The sequence below is a fragment of the Branchiostoma floridae genome, chromosome 18 (assembly GCF_000003815.2).
Source record: "Branchiostoma floridae strain S238N-H82 chromosome 18, Bfl_VNyyK, whole genome shotgun sequence".
Lineage (NCBI taxonomy): Eukaryota > Metazoa > Chordata > Leptocardii > Amphioxiformes > Branchiostomatidae > Branchiostoma > Branchiostoma floridae.
In genome coordinates, this window is record NC_049996.1 from 10,589,340 (window position 1) to 10,610,682 (window position 21,343).

The 21,343-nt window shown below is 40.5% G+C and overlaps 1 protein-coding gene and 2 long non-coding RNA genes across 3 annotated transcripts; all 3 read right to left on the minus strand.

Moving 5' to 3' along the window:
• Positions 1–723: 723 nt before the first annotated feature.
• On the minus strand, positions 724–4,344 carry LOC118405907 (protein CfxQ homolog). The gene is made up of 5 exons (XM_035805736.1): positions 4,065–4,344; positions 3,747–3,794; positions 3,256–3,300; positions 2,526–2,708; positions 724–1,862 (listed from the first exon to the last, which is right to left on the minus strand). Exons 1-5 carry the CDS (start codon positions 4,192–4,194, stop codon positions 1,240–1,242), a joined length of 1,029 nt encoding a protein of 342 aa, XP_035661629.1. The 5' UTR covers positions 4,195–4,344; the 3' UTR covers positions 724–1,239.
• Positions 4,345–7,473: 3,129 nt separating this feature from the next.
• LOC118405854 lies at positions 7,474–11,352 on the minus strand. Its single transcript, XR_004829948.1, has 4 exons — positions 10,612–11,352; positions 9,245–9,271; positions 8,317–8,469; positions 7,474–8,073 (listed from the first exon to the last, which is right to left on the minus strand). It is a non-coding gene; the product is annotated as an uncharacterized LOC118405854 (long non-coding RNA).
• Positions 11,353–13,820: 2,468 nt separating this feature from the next.
• On the minus strand, positions 13,821–14,983 carry LOC118405923. Its single transcript, XR_004829961.1, has 4 exons — positions 14,784–14,983; positions 14,439–14,642; positions 14,098–14,297; positions 13,821–13,877 (listed from the first exon to the last, which is right to left on the minus strand). It is a non-coding gene; the product is annotated as an uncharacterized LOC118405923 (long non-coding RNA).
• Positions 14,984–21,343: the final 6,360 nt, after the last annotated feature.

Sequence of the window (21,343 nt, forward strand, 5' to 3'; positions counted from 1 at the left end):
TTCGAGTGATGAACATCAAGAATCCTGTGATAAGTGTACATCAATACTTTGTTCAACAAAAAATAACTTACTTCAATCCTAAGACATCATCTTACTCCAATCTTAAGACATAATTTGCTGGCCATGTGATTCCTGAGATGTCAATTGAAGTAAAACTAGGGCTCTAAATTCCACCTGCCTATACCATTAAGTGCAGGAATTTCTAGTGTCTACCAACATTGGCCCATAAGAAAACCAGTCTACAACACAAGGCTGACATACCAGCAGTTGTGGTTGATTGATCAAATGAAAAGGTAGCAATCACTGCCAAAAATGATTTTTTCTTATTTTGCTTACCCCAGGGACAATTCTTGTATGAAGAAAAATGTTCTTGCAGGAAGAAAATGTAGAAAAAGATGCAAGCAAAACGAGAAAGTACAATTTTTTTTTTAGACATTTAAGCAAACTCTTATTATTTTTTCTTACAATGCAAGAAAAAAAATTCTAGAAATTCTTTTTTTTTTCTAACCAGATTCAACTCTTAAGAAATACAAGAATTTTTTTTCTTCCAGGAAGATAAATTTTCTGCGAGGAAGCAAAACAAGATAAACAAGAAAAGGCATTTTGAGAAATACAAGAAAACAAATCTCAAATTTTCTCAAAAACTTAACAAGAAAAAATTTGCTTGCCCCATGGACAAGCACATTTTTCTAACAGTTCTTGGAGACAGAATAATTTTCTTCCTGGAAGATAAATTTTCTGTGAGGAAGCCAAACAAGATAAACAAGAAAAAGCATTTTTGGTACATGTATAAGTAGACCTGATTGATCACATTAAAAAGTAGTTATTACACCTGATTGATTTAAATGAAATGGCAACAATTCACTATTCCTGTTTGATTAAAAAAGTATGGATCAACTAAACATGATTGATCCACTATGTACAATTGATGAAATGAAAGTAATAATAAATTATACATACTAACTGATCAACTAATAATCAACTAAGAATGATTGACAAATGTTTTTGGTGACCCCATCATGATTTAATGTTGCAAAAAGTTGCTGGTTCGGTTAAATTTGGGAAAGGACAAATTTCACTGTATATTACGCTAATGCAGCTATGAAATAAAATGTGAAAATTTAGTTCACCTGACTTCAATGGTAGGGAGACTAAGCCAAAAAAAATGATACCAAAATGTTAGGAATTTGGGGCGTTCTCATAGAAGCAGTGCTACTCCATTGACAACCAAGTAATGGCTTATGGCCTACCACTCAGGAACCTTTGGAAGGAGTATTCCAAGTCTTCCTGAGTGATAAGCCCGCATCCCTGGATGTCATTGGGGTAGCAGCGAGCGTACATATGTCTCTCTGCCTCTTTGACAACCTGGCGGGCCAGTCTGCCATTCATCTTTGATCTCTGTGGTTCTGTGGAACTGTTTTCTACTGTGGTTGCCAGGTCCTGGTTTGCCTGGCTGGTTAAACGCAGGCCTTTGTTTTCCACTTCCATCCTCATGATGTCTGCCAGCTCCTTTACATTGAAGTCAGGGAAATCAAAGTTGTAGGCTATCCGTGACTTCAGTCCTGGATTGACATCCAGCAATGAAGCCATCTCCGCGGGATAGCCTGCGAAAATCATGATGGGATCACCACCTTCCATAAAACTCATGATTTCCTCAAGCGCCTCCTTGCCCACATCCTTTGATGAGGAGTCGGCCTGTGCCAACCGGTAGGCTTCGTCCACCAGCATCACACCACCCTTGCTGGCTTGGACTTTTTTCCTGGTCTTTTCCGACGTATGCCCCACCCACTTCGAGGTCAGGTCGCCCCTCTGGACGACCACAGGCTGTTCTTTCGATACTATCCCGATCTTGTAGAGGAAACCTGTAAGTCGAAACAAAGGAGGAAAATTGCACATAAACAACTATTCTTGACTGCTGATATAATACAGAATCCCATTACAACAAGCATCCTCTTGTCTAGAAAGATTCAGTGCAGACATAGTTGCAAAGCTGTCAAATTATGTAAAAACACTCAGACTGTTCATATTTAGGTTAATTTCCAAACATTTTCAGATTTGTATATACATGTACTAACACTTCTGTTTTGGAGTTAGGGATGGCATAATGGTTTGCACTGGTATCTTAACAGTATAATATGTATGTATCTTTATAGCCAGTATAACTGCCCTTCACGATAAAACACCAGCTTCACAGGCACTCGGCACGGCAGCATTACAGTGAATGGGCTGTCACACCTAACCTTTGCACATCTAGCTGCAACTTGCAAGTGTTCTTTAAAACTATCCATAGAAGATGCTCATACACGTACACCTGTACTATGCTTGGTGATAGCACCCAGGGATTACCCCGGCTCTGTCGCAAAATTCCTTCAAATACGAGTCTTTGTTGTCCAGGTGTGCTATAAAAGCAGCCAGTTGCTTCTCTCTGACTTGAAACTGCCAGACATCCTCCATGTCTCAACGGGTTCTAAATTCAGCCAGGTAGCAACAACTGGAACAATGTATTTCAAAGAAGTAAATATTACCTGTCAGCGCTGTGGCAACAGTTGTTTTTCCAGTTCCCGGATTTCCCGAAAACACCATGTGCATACCCCCGGTGTCGACCTCGTTCTTCACTAGTCTTTGCATGAAGATGGATTTGGCAAAGTCCTCAAGGTATACTTTGAGATCTTTCAGGCCCACAAACTTCTCCATGGATCGCAAGAGATCTGACAGGATAAAGGGGAATGTTGTGGTAAGGTGCTTGTAGTTGCTCCTCTATTATAATTTACAGCAGAATTACAAACAGTAACATTTCTCGTAAGTAATCCAACTTGGCTGTTCACAACTAGTTCCACCGAGGGATTGATGACTGGTTAATAATTGCAATCTATAAAATGTACTTTGTAAACTGACTAATCATTAACAGTCGGTATTCTGACCTAAGCAGATAAAAATCATCAACCCAGAAGTGAATGGCCCTGCAGAAAATAGCAAAATTCACTTGTCTCATGCTATCATGTATTTTGTACCATGTATGTAAGATTGTGCATGTAGACTTATAAGACTCATCAAGACTTTTAATGACGGCAACTGTATCTCTGTTATACTAGTATACACTGTCTGACCCTTGCCTCTTCCCTCATGACCTCAATGAAAAGTGGCCTGCAGGCCAATTTGAGCTTTCATGAATAAACAAAGGTTAAAGAAAAAGTTGAAACATCATCAGAGTGGTAGATTTTGCTTTATCTTGATTTAGGGCTATAGAATACTAACCTTCAACAGGAGTAGTGTCAGCACTTGTGGCTGCATCACTGCGTGCTAAGGAAGAAATTGAGAGACTGTTTAATTCAAAGAAAGCATTTCATTTTGTGATAAAAGATTCACAGTGCTTTAGGAAGGTGAAAACTGCAGTGCGGTCATGTCTGTTTATTGGTGTATGCCATCTTGCCCTTACCTTATTTGAATAATGTAAGGGTAAAGATGGCAGATGCCATGAAATAGACATGACATTATTTTCATTTTTCGCCTTCTTAATGTACCCACAATAGACTGTATTGCAACATCTTAGACATAAAGGGGAAATTTCCTTGAATATGTGCACTGTCGCAGATTTGCACTCAATGTGGGAGGACCATCATATTATGTGGGCCAAACTGGATATTCACCCAAAAGATACTGTCTTCACTACAGGCTGGGTGATTCTGACAACTCAGTTTGTGGAGATGAAACTACCACAACTCAAAAGAAGCAGTCAATACATTTACCTTGGCTGGATTTGCCTGCAGCTGCCTTTTCAGGCGTCTTTTCAGTGTCTGGAATAAAACAAATCATTAGTCTAATCACACGCGACTTTGTGTCCACATCAGCGCAGGAGTCATGTTGGTATGCGCCAGATTATAAAAGTATACATGAAAAAAATTGCTTTAAAGCTAGGACAGGAATAGAAAGTACAGAACCTGTCCTTAACAAAAGGTGTGTACAACTATATCCTCCTAAATACATATAAGTTGTAACCACAATTATGTTCTATTGTTGTGTATACATGTATTTATATATATATGACAAATAAAGTACCAACTGACCTTTCGATTCAGAGGACTCCCTTTGCCTCCGCATTTCTGGCAGGCTCTCCCCAGGACGATGTTTTCTGGGCCGAAACTCATATGTTGGTGTGGTGTCTTGTGAAATTATAGAAAGATATGCATTACACATCAAACAGAATTTACACAGGTCTCAAAACTTCACATGTGGAAGCAATACTCTCTGGATTATTCTCCTCTTTTTTGCCAGATAGCAATGTAGGGTCTCAGGAAGAAAATTGTATGGATGCACACACATTTAATCTGCTAAACATACTGAAGATAGAAACTATGTCATAAACTTCTATCAGTTCTATTCTAAAAATGTTGTAGGTAGGCTGTAAGTAGGCATTTGCAGATGTAGGGATGGTAAAAAAAGAATAAAGATGAGTAAAAATTAAGACGGGAGATTTCTGAGACACTGCATTTCTGTTCAGGAAAGCAATAGAGGAAAAAATTGTTCGGTTGTTACAAACTCAGCATGAGCCTCGGGCCTCGGCCATGTAGCCATATTGAGTCTCCTGGGGGAAATTCCCTTGCCCAGTGTACGGGAAGCTTAGGCACGATCTAGACACAGTTTTTCCCGATATCTGCTAGCCGATAGCTTGTCGCCGACAGCTTTTTTTAGCGTCAAGATGGAACTGACGATATCGCTGCTAAGCTATCGGGCGAATGCTTCGGACCTTCCGTGAGAAATCTTTATGGCGATATTGCAATTCCATCTAGATGCTGAAAAAAAGCTGTCGGCGAGAGGTTGTCGGTTCACTGATATCGGGAAAAACTTTGTCTAGATTGTGCCTTAATGTCTCTGCAGCCTTTCTTTATGTTTGGTGTGCTTGATGCAAACCTGGATTTTTGTGCCATGGTGCAGTACACTCTCAGGACCATATTGCTGTTGTTTTTGGTTTCCAGTCATAGGTGTTTATGTTGTACCCTTTAACTCCCATAGATGAAATGGTATTTATTTTTAATTACCTTTTTCATCGTCATCAGTGCTGGCCTCCTTACCAGAATCATCCACTAAAACAAATGAAACACAGATTACTGTATATTCAAAGGCCGGTTGCATTCTATGGAAGGTCTGTAAACAAAGTTATTGCTTTTAACTTAAGTGTCATGTACATAAGCGAGAATAATGGAAAGGGAAATACCCCTGTATCTTGAGAGAACTCAATCTGTATAACAGTATAACATTTGGAGACTTAGCTACTACTTAGAAAGGGAAGTAGAACCCTGCATGTGCTGGGTGCAATCTTGAGAGAGAGACACATCTTCAACAAATATCATTTATTTTAACACCGGTCTGCCTAAACACAACAAACGACTCTAATAAGCAGTGTATATGGGACACTGGAGACAATGTTTATACATTATTTATGAATGTAAAAAAAAGCAACAACTCCTACATATTCACGAGTTATTTCGAGTTAGTCCGCCGGTTTCAAGACCGAAGCGATTCTTGGCCGCCATGTTGGATGGCCCATGCTAGGAGTCTGCATGGGGAAGTTCTCGATACCTTCCTCGGCTCCATAGACGACAGGGCAATAAAACTTTGAAAGCTGCTGGTTCATAGATTATAGCATATCGCAATTGTATCATTGTCAACTTATAAAACTTGTGTACTAAGTGTTTTTCGGCCTCAAATGCAAGCAAGTACGATCCAATATGGTGGCCAAGAATTGCTTTAATCTTGAAACCGGACTAACTCAAAATAACTGTTGAATACGTAGGACATTTTTTTTTAAATTTATAAATGTATAAACAATGTCTCCAGAGCATACACAATGTCGTTGTCCCATATACACTGCATATTAGAAGATGTACATACCGTGTTTGGGTGTTGATGTTTGTGCCCCTCTCCGGGGGGATCCATGATAGGTCAAATCATTGGGGGGTGATTCAAGCAATTCCTCATTGGCGTCATCATCTGGCTCAGGCTCAGGCTCAGCAGCAGCTATTGGGCAAACAGAACAAGATTTTAATCTAAATACTCTGATATATCCAAGGGAGATTAAAACAAACCACATGGATGATGTGTTGTTCAATGGCAATTTTAACTTACTAATAAATATAAAATAACTGTAAACTAAGGAAAAGAAGCACTGCTGATTAAAGTTAAGTGACTGTGTGTAGTTATGGAAGCTACATTCTGTGAGCGTACCTAGGCAATAGACCTCCCTCTTGTCCTTCAGAAATTGCCTGAAGGTGTCGAACCCAGACAGCTTCTCTATCCCACACCTCTCTAGATGACAAGCCTCCCCCTTTCCGACCCTTCGTGCAATTTTCCAGGAGGCTTTCGGTAGCAGTGTAACGTTGTGCCTGGACAAATGGGAAATGCAAACAAGAATTATTAGTCTTACAGTAATTATCTTTTGTATGGTCAGTTTGACTGAAGATGCCACCTGCATGATATTATGTAACGCATTTAAGCGCATGTAAGGGTCAGCTCTGCAGGTTCATGTATTTCTGTTGTCTACCTGCATCTAACCTTAGCAGATTAAAATGTCCATGTACTGGGTTAATTCAGTAGCTTAATGCAGGTACAACTGGAGCTGTGCAGGTATTTCTGATGTCTACCTGCACCTAACCTGCAGATTAAAATGTCCATGTACTGGGTTAATTAAATAGCTTAATGCAGGTAAAATTGGAGTTGTGCAGGTATTTCTGATTGTTTTTGGTACCACAATGTATAATAGGTACAATGTAGGGGTGGATCCGTACCGGTACAAAAACGTTTTTTCGTATTGGACCGGTCAAAAAAACGGACCTGAAAAAATTTGATGGGCCGGATGTTGGACTTATTGGAAAATAAACAGATTTTATTATCAGACATTCACATGTTTTGTGGCTTACCGGTTGAGATAAACTACAAAAGCAAAGTAGAGTAGAGTCTGGAGTCATTTCTACGGTCAATCGTACAGAGGCAGTTAGCCTTGTAGGATTTTAAAATGCCAGTGGTTACCGTAGTCGAATACTCCACAAAACAGTTTTCTTTGTAGCGAAATGGACCATTGTTTTGAGTATAGTCCATTCACAAGTTTTCACATACTAGATCAGGTCCAGGTTCAGGTCCGGACCTGATCCTATGAACCTGAACCGGACCTGAATTTTCTGTACCGGTACCCACCCCTAGTACATAATTTATACCAGGGATCAAGTCAGGCCTTGAAATAATTTTGTTCTGCATACCTGCAACATTGAAACTTACCTGCACCAGACAAATTTTACCTGCACCACTCTGAATTTAGGAAGTCTGGATCATACTAAAATTGTTCAAGGCCCATTGCTATTTTCTTTATTTTATACTTTATACAAGTAGGTGGTAACAGTCAATGCTGAGCTAATAATGTATATAACCCAGTACATGGACCAGTGCAGGTAGACACCAGAAATACTTGCACAGCTACAAATTTACCTGCACTAACCTGCATATACATGTGGTATTTCGAGCCATGAAAGTGTATGTGGATTTTTGTTGACTGATCTATAATGAATTGCCACCTGTTTAATGTGTCAAATAAATGGTTCCTCACAATTTAATTATCAATCAATTGGATAATACCCAGTAACAGGTGACTGCAGTGATTCGACGCTATCAACATTATTGTGAAAATTCTGTCTTCAAAAAAAAGGGAAGTGAATATGTGTAAACATTTTTTTGATAGAAAAAAAAGCTGTTTGGACTTGGTTTATTTACCTTTCTAATCATCATAGTCAGTGGCAACAAACACGGCGTACTTATGCATAATATGATCGGCAAAAAATCCGGGCACCTTAGGACAGGGGTCATCTTGGGGCGGCCCAGTTACAGTAACTAAATGACATGGGTCAGCAAATTACCTAATCTCTCTGCAGCTGGTGATCTCCTGGTTGATCTGGTCAATTGGGTCGCAATCCGATACAAATTCCACAAACGTGAATGGTGCCCCAGGTTGGGAACGCATGGCCGTCACTGGCAGCACCACCACCTTCAGCAGCATCCGGAGAATTGGTCCTGTTTTACTCAGTGGTGCTGTGGAAGATAAGAATCAGAGTATATATGTCAGGGTAGAGACTCTGATCTGGTAGAAATAGGGATTTTGCTGGTAGAGATCCTGATCAGAGTCTCTGCGACATAAATCCAAAACGGGATATGCATAAACTTGGATTGAATAGATTTCAAAGATTCAATTGTTCATTAAGTACAGAAAGCACTGACCATTAGTCTTGTGCAAACATTTAAATTCAACATACATTAGATCATCCGGTAACTTACATTTAGGCTTGAGGTGCCCTGGTTTGCTTACGCTTGCACTTGCACGCCCGGATGATGATGCAGCAGACTTGGCCGTGGGTCTGTAATTGAACAGAGTGCCCAGAGCATCACTGTGTTTTCTGGCTAGTGCCATGCTGGGCTTCGTGGATTTTCCTGTAGTGTATAATACACATAAATATGGGATGATTTGCTTTCACAAGATGCTGAGATCAGACACTGCATGTCTTCTCCATCTTCTTTATTATCTAATCTATCTATATATAATGGTTTATTTGTCAGCTTGTCAAAATTGTTATACATCTTGCAGCCTCATGGCCGAATTGGTGTAATAACATTACATTCGGAGATGAATAAAGAACTTCAAGGTAAACTTACTAACACCTACAATAACAAGGCTAGCGTAGTTTAAAATACAAATTTTAGTATATACGCGGTTATCTAATGAGACTATAAAGGGTGGTTTTAACAGATACAGAGTTGTGAAACATGAATATGTCATCCTGATAATGATGTGCTGGGAGTTATAAGCTGTTTGTCACGTTTATCATATAATGTTGTGATTCATGCAAGGAGTATGAAAAATTGTTGGCATGGTGAGAAGAGTTCAGGAAGAATCTTTTCACAGTCTGACAGAAAGAAAGTTGCTTAAGACATTGTCTGTATCAACAGTTTGTACCCTGTATAATTCCATCCGAGTGTACAGTCTTTGGAACGTTCTGACACTAAGATGGGACACGTGAGGGTCAATGGGGAAACATCTCTTCACTTACAGTAAATTTAAGAAAAACAAGACTCTCGCATAACCACTGTCCTGAAGCCTCTCTTGTAAACTTTGTAGACGTCAAGTAAAATTAAAGTAAACTTTTGAGAAAGCTTTCCAATTTTATACAGTGAATTTGCTGTTGCTGCCTAGCTTACACGTACATACCTTTAAACAGGTCAGTTGGTGCTGCTCCTGGAACGAAATTAATGTATTTTTTACTTCATAGGAACTGCTGGATTTGGGCTTTACGTAATGGACCGATCCCGATCGAATGCCATATCGAACAAATAGAACCAGATAGAACCCCCTGTTCTATTTCGAACACCTCCGTCAAAAACAGCCCCAGTGGGATAGAAATGGCCGAAGAAAAATTGCAATGCTATTCTTTGTTGAAGACTACATCCACCTAGTGTAGTTGTTTTGGGAGGCAGAGCCACTGCATAGCATTATATTGTTGATGGGTTGAATGCACGTGTAGAGCAGAGTATGTATAACACACGGGACTCTGCACTAGCAGACTTTGTAGAAGGGTCCTGTTACCTGGCGTTTAGTACAAGCTTCTTCTCCACGAGTGCCCGAACTGCTTTTTCTCTCAATTTCGTTTTTGTCATGAGTATGCATGCAACTGTTATGCATGCAACAAATGCAGTAGAAACCCTGTCACAGATATATGTACCCTGGTTTTCACGTGCATGGACCGCATGTCAGAAACTGGGCACTTTTGCTTACCAACAAGGTGATGCTATGCAGTGCCTCCCGCTGCCACTTTGGCTAAAGTTATAACGCCCTTACCACACCTGTATTACCCCAATCCTTAAATGGCTGTACCCAGTGGATGTAACCCTCAACAAAAAAGGCAGCACTTTTTTTTCCGGTTCGTTCTGGGAAGATTTCATGGCTCAAAAAAGCTAAACCTAAGTCAGTCGCTATTATCAGCTTAATAGCGGCGGCGGCCAGTTCTGTCCGACAAGCGCTGTTTTTGACGGAGGTGTTCGAAATAGAACATGATCGAACGGGCTTCGGGATCGGTTCATTATATAATGTCTAGGTGTGTTTGGGTATAACTGCATAGCATGCAGACCCCAACCAGATCCCAAAAATATCTATCACATGATAGATATTCCTGAGATAGATATTTTTGAGATCAGACTGGGGTCTGGTTATATCCAGGTTAATGATTGAGCTGAGGCATGTTGTTTACTGTGAGCAGTGTGCAATTAATGTAAATGCTGTGTTGTGATCTATTGAAGTTTGTTCAACACAAGGCACATCTAGCTGCCACTTTAAATCTTGGAATATTCTCGATAGGTAAGTTTTCAAAATTGAAATATTTGGATTTTGAAAACTTAAAGACAATACCCTTCATATCCGTACATGTACATGTATTTGTTTGCCTTTATGTAGCTATACAGGAAGCCAGTTGTTGCCGCAGGTCACATGTGATATTGTTGCAATTGTAATACAATACATTGAATAGTAATTAGAAGTGTTTGATAAAACATGCCTGTGATACATTGTATAATGTAACTTACCTGTCGAGAATGTTCCAAGATTCAGGAAATAATCATCATCATCTGAAAAGATTATGCCAAGAAGTTAGTTACATGAATTTGCTTTTGATATGCATGAACTTGTATATTTATGACATAATTCCTGAAAAGCCAAAAATGTAACCAGTTGTGCTAAGTGTTGGCTGGGTAACATTTGAACTGACCTAAATGAATGAATGAAGACCTTGCAGCTTGGTACAGGTCACATGGCAAAATAGTATAGTAACAATGGTAACAATCATATACATTTACATGTACATATACATGCCTAATCTACTCTTTGACTAGTACATTTACTTCCTCTCGCAACTTGGTAATTGCTGCATGATAAATGTAGCTAGCTGTATGATTGGTTAGAGTTGGTTTGTATGACTGTATATAATAAAAAGGAATACAAATTTCTCTTTGCTATTGAAGTATCTGAAGTCGAGAAATTTACTTAAGGCATATAGAATATAGAAAAATGCTTACACTTTACGTTCTAGACAATCTACAGTAAAATCTACTTTCATTGTCTCCTACATAACCTACTTAAACTACAAAATTGACAGACTTTTTGCTCAAGAGGAGTGTGGTCATGTCTTCCTGATTTGATTTGCAATTTGTGACAACTCAGTTTTGTGATGGTAGATCTGAAGCATAAATGTATCTTGAGATAATCTTATTTGTTCTAAGATTGTTTTACTAATCACTGATAGATATTTAAGGCATACTTGAGATGATTGATTGGACGTTTTCCTAGACAATAGCATACACACATTTAGAGTGTTTTGTACACCCGACGCCCAACATAAGGTTACATGTTGCTTTTTCTTCTGACAAACTGCTGTGTAAAATGTTATGCCCCAGTTGTGGTGTGGTGTTAAAACAGGATGACATTCCTAGATGTCCTCTTAATCAAGAACAGATAAATGTATCTTTCCTAAATATCTGGATAAAACAAATGACTCTCTTGAGCAGACAGATGTTAGTAAAAAATGTTTTCATAATATAGTTGTTACCGCGTGTGTTGTCACCACTGTCTCGTGTGTCGTCTCTTTTGTATCGAGGGTTGTCTCTGGTGTCTCTCGAGTAGTCTCGTGTGTCGTCTCTTTTGTATCGAGGGTTGTCTCTCGTGTCTCTCGAGTAGTCTCGTGTGTTGTCTTGTGTGCCTCGTGTGGTGACAGCTGTCTGTTTGCCACAGTTGGCACAGAACTTTGCAGTGACGCTGATCGTCTTCCCGCAATTGGTACAAAATACCATCTTCTGCAAATATAACACACAGAGTAAATGTAACATCAATTGTAACATTTATGAAGTATTGACACTGTGATCTAATGGGCCTCAAAATCTAGTTTTTCCCCTACTGTCCCCAAAAGAAATTGTCCCAAAGTGAGATTCTATTGTCGCAGGCTAGTAGTGCTAACTATTATGGTATGTCACTTTTACAGCCAAGAATACGCTTCACTTAAATGTAACATACAATTATATAATAGTTCACAGAACTGATGCAAAAAATGAAGGACTAGATTTTCTGCAAAATATTGCCTTGAGAAGAGACCTGGCTGGCTTTGGTCACTTGTGTCTCTGACATGGGCTTTTCTTATGTCCCAAAGCACACTTTAGAACTGTCCTGAGTAGGGTTTGGTACTGGTAGAAAAAATTAAGGTACAGGTTCGGTCCAGGGGATCAGGTCCTGGTCCAATAAGGAATACCCAGTATTGTATTCTATATATATGCAAGAAACTAAGAGACATCATCTTCTTTGCTCCACAATGTAGTACAGTAACGTTACATCCTTCCCATGCGTATACTGCTCAATTTTGAAGTTTGAAGATGAAATGTGTCAGTAATTGCTGACCTTTTACTTTAGACAAGACATTTCCATAAAATAATATGGTACTTTGTACATCCCCTATACGTATAACATACGACCTCTACAATACAGGTTAACATTGAGTACTTGTACTTGTGTGCAATCAACTATCCACAGGTACAAAGAAGAATGTATTAGAATGAAAGATAAAGTTTTGGAAACTTTCATTTTCAAAAGGGATAAAGAATTCTGGGAGCTTACAACCCAGGGTTGGACAAGTCCACTAGCCCTATTGTCAAGGCAAGTGAAAGTGATTATCGGGCAAGTGCATGATCGGGCAAGTAAGATTTTTTCATTGAGTGAGATTTTGATAAAATTGTTACTTTTTACAGTGTCATGACATAAAGCAATGGTCAACATAGAAAAATTGAGGCAATATTAAGAATTCTATTGCTGAAAGTGAAAATGCATATGAAAGCGACATTTGTTGTGTTGTGTTGGAAATTGCAGTTTGACTTTTCCAAGACATGAACTTACTCAGCAGCGGCAGTCTGGCTTCCCTAGTTGTAGGCTACACCTCCTTCCTGCTTCTCCGACCGCCTCAAGCCACTGCTTGAAGGAACAGGAGAACAATTTTCACTAAACTTATCCCACACTTTGAAGGAAGTTTGAGGTACTCGTACTTACTTATGTAACCTGATTAGACACTTTTGTAGCAAAGCTACCTTTCAGTAAATGTCTTTGGTACTTGAAAAAAGTTCACTGATTTGATACACATGCTTTATTGCAAATCATTTTCCTTTCCTGTTTACCGGTATTGATTTGTTTTTAATTGCTTTGATATATGTGAATAAATAAATCACAAATTTCAAACTGAACATGAAGAAAGACACTTGAGTTTAACTCTGAACAGCATATACTTTCATGCAGTTTTTAACATCAAACTAAAGACAATTTAGACAAATGCTAACAGTTGGAAACTAGGTTTTGAATATATTGGGCTACTTGTGTCTACCCTTTAGGCTGAGATTTTGGTTTTATATCAAAGGAGGGTGATTTGGTTATTTCTGTTACCACTTTCGTCCTCAAACATGCTCTTTGCATGACATTTTTTGGAAATTGCAAATTCTGAAATAAAGGTCACATGACATTTCTAACTGTCAAGCTTTTTTTGTGTGTGCGAATTCAAGCCTAGATCAGAGAGATCATTGTCCAAAAATGTCCAACCTTTTCTCGCTGACCCTGGACCGTTCGAACTCTCTCTTGCCACGGAAGTCGCGTCCGTGGAAGAATCCACCCGTGCCACAACAACACCCTCACGGAGCCTGGTCAGAGTCAGAGTCAGTCCTGCAGAGAGGTAAAAAGAAAAATTAATCTGATTGCAATGAAAAAAAAACATAATGCTTGGTCTCGTCTCCTCTCTAGCTCACACTCCAGCTGCTCTCAGGAACACCTGTTGGGAAAGGATAAAACGTTTGACACGGACGGCTAATCTCCAAGCAGATCCTACGGTATGAGATAGTGTGTCTGATGTCTCGTGTGTTGTCTCCTGTGTTGTCACGTGTGGTGCCTGTCCGATTGCCGCACTTGGCACAAAACTTGGCATTGACACTGATGGTCTTGCCACAGTTGGTACAAAATACCATCTTCTGCAAAGAGTAAATGTGTGTTACCTCTTCTCCTCGGCAGCTGCAACTCTGTGTGCTGCTTCCTTCAGTCGTTTCTCCTCACACAGCTTCTACAGCTGGTGGTACGCTCGACGACTGCCCTCAAACTTTGGCCCGGTGAGCCTTGAACCCTGCCTGGTAGCCACCCAGTGCAGCTTCACCTCTCGTCTATTCTCTAGCTCAACTCCAGCCGCTCTCAGGAACACCTGTGGGGAAGGATAAGACATTTGACACGGATGGCTAATCTCCAAGCAGATCCTACGGTATAAGATATTGTCTCTGATGTCTCGTGTCTTGCCGCAGTTGGTACAAAATACCATCTTCTGCAAAGAGTAAATGTGTGTTACCTCTTCTTCTCCTCGGCAGCTGCAACTCTGTGTGCTGCTTCCTTCAGTCGTTTCTCCTCACACAGCTTCTGCAGCTGGTGGTACGCTCGACGACTGCCCTCAAACTTTGGCCCGGTGAGCCTTGAACCCTGCCTGGTAGCCACCCAGTGCAGCTTCACCTCTCGTCTATTCTCTAGCTCACACTCCAGCCGCTCTCAGGAACACCTGTGGGGAAGGATAAGACATTTGACACGGATGGCTAATCTCCAAGCAGATCCTACGGTATAAGACATTGTCTCTGATGTCTCGTGTCTTGCCGCAGTTGGTACAAAATACCATCTTCTGCAAAGAGTAAATGTGTGTTACCTCTTCTCCTCGGCAGCTGCAACTCTGTGTGCTGCTTCCTTCAGTCGTTTCTCCTCACACAGCTTCTACAGCTGGTGGTACGCTCGACGACTGCCCTCAAACTTTGGCCCGGTGAGCCTTGAACCCTGCCTGGTAGCCACCCAGTGCAGCTTCACCTCTCGTCTCTTCTCTAGCTCACACTCCAGCCGCTCTCAGGAACACCTGTTGGGAAGGATAAGACATTTGACACGGATGACTAATCTCCAAGCAGATCCTACTGTATGAGATAGTGTCTCTGATGTCTCGTGAGTAGTCTTGTGTAGTGACTAAAAGTTAAAGAGTAAGACATTCTGATAGACCATACTTTTTTTACCATTTTCTAGTCAAAAGTGATCAAATTTTGATTTTTATAGATGTCCGTGGTGCTGAACTAACTATCTCTGTCCTTGGTGCTGAATTACCAAAAACATCCCTGACCTTTATACTAAGATAACTGATATCCCTGACCTTGGTTCTGGACAGACAGTAACAATCCTGTCTACTCAAGCATGGCCAAAGCCAGTCTGATACAGAAGGATTCCTACATTTCACAGCATTCACTTCAGTTTCTTATATATCAGAAAAAAAGACGATGTATCCTCTAAAACAATGGATGGTTTGACAAAAATGGCCAAAGTTCGACCACCAGAAAACACGCCATTTTACCGATCACCCCTTCAACAGTTACAAAAAAAATCGGATTAGAGAAGAAAAGCGTCATATTTTTTAGTAGCCATCTGAAAATATATTTCAAAATTCATAAATCTATAGCAAAGAAACAGACCTCAATTCGCGAAAGTAGGCCTAAACTGGCCCGTGTTTTACTAAGCGACAAGCCACTATAATATGACTAAATAAGAAAAGGCGGGGAAATTAGGTGTGTCTTTACCACCGTTTGTTACACTGTTCAACCACGAAATACAAAATTCTTGACTCATAAATAGATCAGCACGCCAAACTTTTAATTAATATGCATAATTTAAGCGAATTGTTTAAAAAACAAAATAGCTGTGCACAAGGCGTTGCAGTGGGACTGACCAAGTGAGCAAAGTGTACTGCAGTCCTCTACTTGTTGAGTAATATTCCCCGCTTCGAAAAGGTTTCAGACGGTATCCTAGCACCCACCTGAGCCAAAAGTTCAAGTCTAAGGATCTTTGAATGAACAAAAACAATCTTTATTCCGACTATATCCGCCCTTTTAGGGAAAGATTCAAGGTAAAGATGTACTTACGGACCGCCCAGGCCTGGCCAAGTTTGTTGGGGACTTTTCATTTGGAGGCGGGAAACATGGACTACGTCATTTCCGTTTGCATCACGGCAGAAACTTTTCCTAAGAAGCAAATTAGGAGTTTTTCTGAATACAAGTCAACAATTTACAATCCTTATGAAAATAAATTTGTAGTTTTAAATATTCTTAACGTTATTGCTACGAGAACTTTGACCTTAGTATCTGAACCGGAACTGAAAGTTGACCCCCCCCCCGTGCATCATTTTAGAAGCATGTATTAATTTGATTTCCCCCTTTTCAAAAATACATCCCTTTTTAAAACATATAACAGTTAATGCATTTAATTTTCCCTATTTAAAAAAAAGATATACACCATTTTCAAAATATATATACGATTTCTGTGACAATGGTTCTTCGTTTCGTAGTGGTGCTTCCTTCGTATATATTTTTCCGTCCGCCGCGTTTTCCTCTTTCTCGCGTTTGCATGCGATTTATTTCCTATCCCGCCCGGGATTTTTCCTTTCTCCAGCCCAGCGAGTCAGCCGGCGAGAGAGCAAATAAATCGCATGGAAACGCAAAAGATAAAACCTTGCGGAAGATAATATACATTTCATGTAAACGTGAGGGAAAAAGCTGATTGCAACATATAAGGGTGTTTCTCGAAATCAAAACAGCCAGCAAGATCGCGAGATGAAAATTGTTGTTTGCGTGTGTCGGCGTTGAGCGTTATATACCACAATGTAGTACATAGTAAGGTAAAAGTAAAGCGGTCGAACCTCGGACCGTGAGGACGAAGAAATATTTTTTTATTTTTAGTTGGCCCTTTATTTTCTTTCTTGTAGAATACTTCCTCTTTCCTGCCATTTATTTCCTCTTGCGCAAAGACAATTCCTCTTTTTAGACTTCTATTTTTTTCACGTATGGTATTTCCTCTTCTCCAGTTTTATATTCTCTCCCGCACGGTATTTCTTATCCCTATGGTTTTATTTCCCCTCTCGCAAGATATTTCCTAGCTCTATGGTTTTATTTTCTCTCCCGCACATTATTTCCTATCTCTCCACCTTTATTTCCTCTCCCGCACGTTATTTCCTATCTCTCCACCTTTATTTTCTCTCCCGCACGGTATTTCCTATCTCTCCACCTTTATTTCCCCTCCCGCACGGTATTTCCTATCTCTATGGTTTTATTTCCCCTCCCGCACGTTATTTCCTATCTCTCCAACTTTATTTCCTCTCCCGCACGATATTTCCTATCTCTCCACTGTTATTTAATCTCCCGCACGGTATTTCCTGTCTCTATGGTTTTATTTCCTCTCCCGCATGATATTTCCTATCTCTCCACCTTTATTTCCCCTCCCGCACGGTATTTCCTATCTCTCCACCTTTATTTCCTCTCCCGCACGGTATTTCCTATCTCTATGGTTATATTTTCTCTTCCGCACGGTATTTTCTACCTCTCTACCTTTATCTCCCCTCCCGCACGGTATTTCCTATCCCTATGGTTTTTTATCTTCTCTCCCGCACGGTATTTTCTATCTCTCCATGCACCTTTATTTCCTCCCCCGCACGGTATTTTCTATCTCTCGACTTTTATTTTTTCCTTCGCACAGTATTTCCTATCTCTATATATGGTTTTATTTCCTCTTCCGCACGTTATTTCCTATCTAAATGGTTTTATTTCCTCTCCCGCACGGTATTTCCTATCTCTCCACCTTTATTTCCTCTCCCGCACGGTATTTCCTATCTCTCCACCTTTATTTCCTGTCCCGCACGGTATTTCCTATCTCTCCAACTTTATTTCCTCTCCCGCATGGTATTTCCTATCTCTATGGTTTTATTTCCTCTCCCGCACGGTATTTCCTATCTCTCCACCTTTATTTCCTCTCCCGCACGGTATTTCCTATCTCTATGGTTTCATTTCCTCTCCCGCACGGTATTTCCTATCTCTATGGTTTTATTTTCTCTTCCGCACGGTATTTCCTATCTCTCCACATTTTTTCCCTCTCGCACGGTATTTCCTATCTCTCCTCCTTTATTTTCTCTCCCGCACGATATTTTCTATCTCTTTGGTTTTATTTTCTCTCCCGCACGATATTTCCTATCTCTCCACCTTTATTTTCTCTCCCGCACGGTATTTCCTATCTCTCCACCTTTATTTCCTCTCTCGCATGGTATTTCCTATCTCTATGGTTTTATTTCCCCTCCCGCACGGTATTTCCTATCTCTCCTCCTTCATTTTCTCTCCCGCACGGTATTTCCTATCTCTCCACCTTTATTTCCCCTCACGCACGGTATTTCCTATCTATATATGGTTTTAATTACCCCCCCCCCCCCGCACGGGATTTCCTATCTCTCCATCTTTATTTCCTCTCCCGCACGATATTTTTTTTATCTCTATGGGTCAATTTCTCTTCCGCACGGTATTTCCTATCTCTCCCCCTTTATTTTCTCTCTCGCACGGTATTTCCTATCCCTCCACCTTTATTTCCTCTCCCGCACGGTATTTCCTATCTCTATAGTTTTATTTCCTCTCTCGCACGTTATTTCCTATCTCTCCCCCTTTATTTCCTATCTTTATAGTTTTATTTCCTCTCTCGCAGTTTATTTCCTCCCTGTCAACTTTATTTCCTCTCTCGCACTTTATTTTCTTTCTCGCACGATATTTCCTCTCTCTCGGGTTTTATTTTCTCTCTCGCACGATATTTCCTCTCTCTCCACGGTTTTATCTCTCTCGCGCACGATTTCATCCTCCGCGCGCATGATTTTATCTCTCTCGCGCGTTTTTTTCTTGCGCGCGACTTTTGACCCCATTTGGCGTGCCATAGTACTGGTGCAGCAATAAAACTACTGATCAAGATGAACGAATAAGACTGAGTCAGGGGTCCGGCCTTCCGGGTTACAGTACCAGGTTGGATCAAACGAGATTACAAACCTTGTATCGACAAATGAAAGGAAAAACATAGGATGGAGATAGTGTGATCCACAAAGATAACTTACTCCGTGGAGGGAGCTCTGAAGAGTCAAGTCCAAATCATATGCCGCATTCGCATCCGTACAAGGGGCCAGAAGTCAAAACCATAGAGGGGCGTGATTACATCTTTTACTGTACATCAACATTGGAACCTTTCAAAGTTAGACTCTTTTGATCATTGCGAAAGATCAAACAGAGAACAGAGGCCAATCAATGGGGGAAGGAGATAGCAGAACTCTACCTCCACCGGCCCTGATCAAAGCACTACCTGATCAGACCTGTATTTCGCAGTTCGTTTGGACTCGTATAGTGTGCAAAACGTAGTAACCACCATGCCTCGGAGCTTTGCTCTGGCGTTCCCCTCGCCGGCACTATGTATTTAAGCCCCCATGGGGAAGAGGGGCCCTGGTGTTGTTTCAAGCCAAATGCCATTGACGGCTATTGAAAGCCTTGAGTATTTTCATCCCGGGCAAGTAGCCCGCACCAGCATCATAGTCCTATAACAAGGCATATAATTTGGGTGTCCATACCGGGACTCGGGTGGTGTACAGTAGCCAAGGTTTACACACGTTGCCGAAATGTCTTAATTGGCGTTAATGTACAGTAATAGATATGATCACACCACTCTCTATGATCTTGACCTCTAGCACATAGTACGGAATCGAAAACAGTATACGATCTAGACTTAGCTCTTCAGAACTCTCCTCAACGACAATAAGCATCCTTTAGGACAACACGACCTCCTGCCTATGATTTTCCTTTCATTTGTTGAGACAACGTTTGTCGTCCAGTTCCATCCCGGTGCTGTAACCCACAAGGCTGGAGTCCCTGTCTTGTTTTCTTGCCAAACGTTGCTTGTCTCCGTGTACCTAGCGATTTAGCTTCTCAGCCAGATGATTGACTTTAAGTGGGTACCTTCCCAAACCAACACGTACAAAACTTTAGACAGGTACCTGCCCACAATCAACACATAAAAGACTTTAAACGGGTAGCTGCCCAACCCAGGCTAGGGAGGTAGAGGGAGCCTATCCCCTGCACTCTGGTAGAACCAGCCCATCACCATATATAGAAAAAAAAAAAACAATACTCAACATTTTTATTCAAGCACACTACACAACAGCAACTACACTTGCAGGTCACAGATAACAAAGATGCCCTGGACTAGAAGAGAAATAACGGTAAACTATATCCGTACTACGGGAGACATAACAGGCTAAGCTACCCTTGTACTAGAGTGGAAAAATATAATAAGCTATTCTGCAGACACACCAGTAAAGGGGAATGAACTTCAGTCTGTTATAAGCTATAAGCTCCCCTGCACTGGTGCAGCTGTATGGCTCCCCCACACTCCGATGGTAACACTGGAGCAGTTTAAGATATATCGACTCTTCATATATAAACTCATTTATACCTACCTTGAAGTGATGTTGAAGTAATTCCAGGTCTTTATTGATACATGCACATATTGACCATCAAATCAGAGTCCACAAAACTGTACGAGGATTTTATTACGAGGATATCATGTCACAAACATGCATGAAATATATTGAATAATTTATTCATGAAGACAGACTGTGTTGAAATGACCAACTTTTTATTTCATATCATATCACTATCAACCTTGTATGCGACAGTTTTCTGGCCATCACTATCACACGATTGTGAGCTAAACTTCACATAAACTTTCACTTCATTACCAGGTGAGTGAATGTAAGTTACTCATTTATTGAAAAAGAAAAACTTGTTATAAACTCATTTCTTGACTTTACTTGTAGTATTTTTTTCCACAAATGATGTAGAAGCTGTAAATAGAGGCCAAAGAGCGCAGCTAACAACCAAGTGCATGTCACCCCGTGTCTCTTTAATTTACCACGCTTGCATGTAGAGATCTCCCAGCTTTTAAGTAAATATCTTCTTACCTGTTCTAAAAGTGGTTACAAAAAGAATTGAACAAAGAAGAGTATAACAAGAAGCTAGATAGTGCAGAATGCAAAATGCATACTTTGCAATTCATAGCCCTTGTCGCAAATATGCCCATTAACTTACTCAGGAGTGGAATCACAAGTTGGAAGAACACGGAAAAGGTTAGGCAAGTAACTAGTGGAGGGGGTCCGGTCTTCTGGGTTACAGAAACAGGATCGAACCAGACTACAGACCTTGTCTCGACAAATGAAAGGAAAGCCATAGGTGGAAGATAGTGCGGTCCAAAAAGGTTACCCACCTTCGTGGAGGGGGTTCTCAAGAGTCAAGTCCAAATCGCATGCCGCATTCGTATCCGTACAAGGTGCTCAAGGTCAAAACCACAGAGGGGCGTGATCATATCTTTTACTGTACATCAACATTG

What these genes read in the sequence shown, in the direction of transcription:
- LOC118405907 (XM_035805736.1), bottom strand. Translation starts at nt 4,194, where the DNA reads ATGTGTAATGCATATCTTTCTATAATTTCACAAGACACCACACCAACA. An exon ending in TGACACTACTCCTGTTGAAG is followed by an intron (nt 2,709 to 3,255) that starts GTTAGTATTCTA and finishes TTATCCTGTCAG; the next exon opens with ATCTCTTGCGATCCATGGAG. An exon ending in TGTTGCCACAGCGCTGACAG is followed by an intron (nt 1,863 to 2,525) that starts GTAATATTTACT and finishes TTCGACTTACAG; the next exon opens with GTTTCCTCTACAAGATCGGG.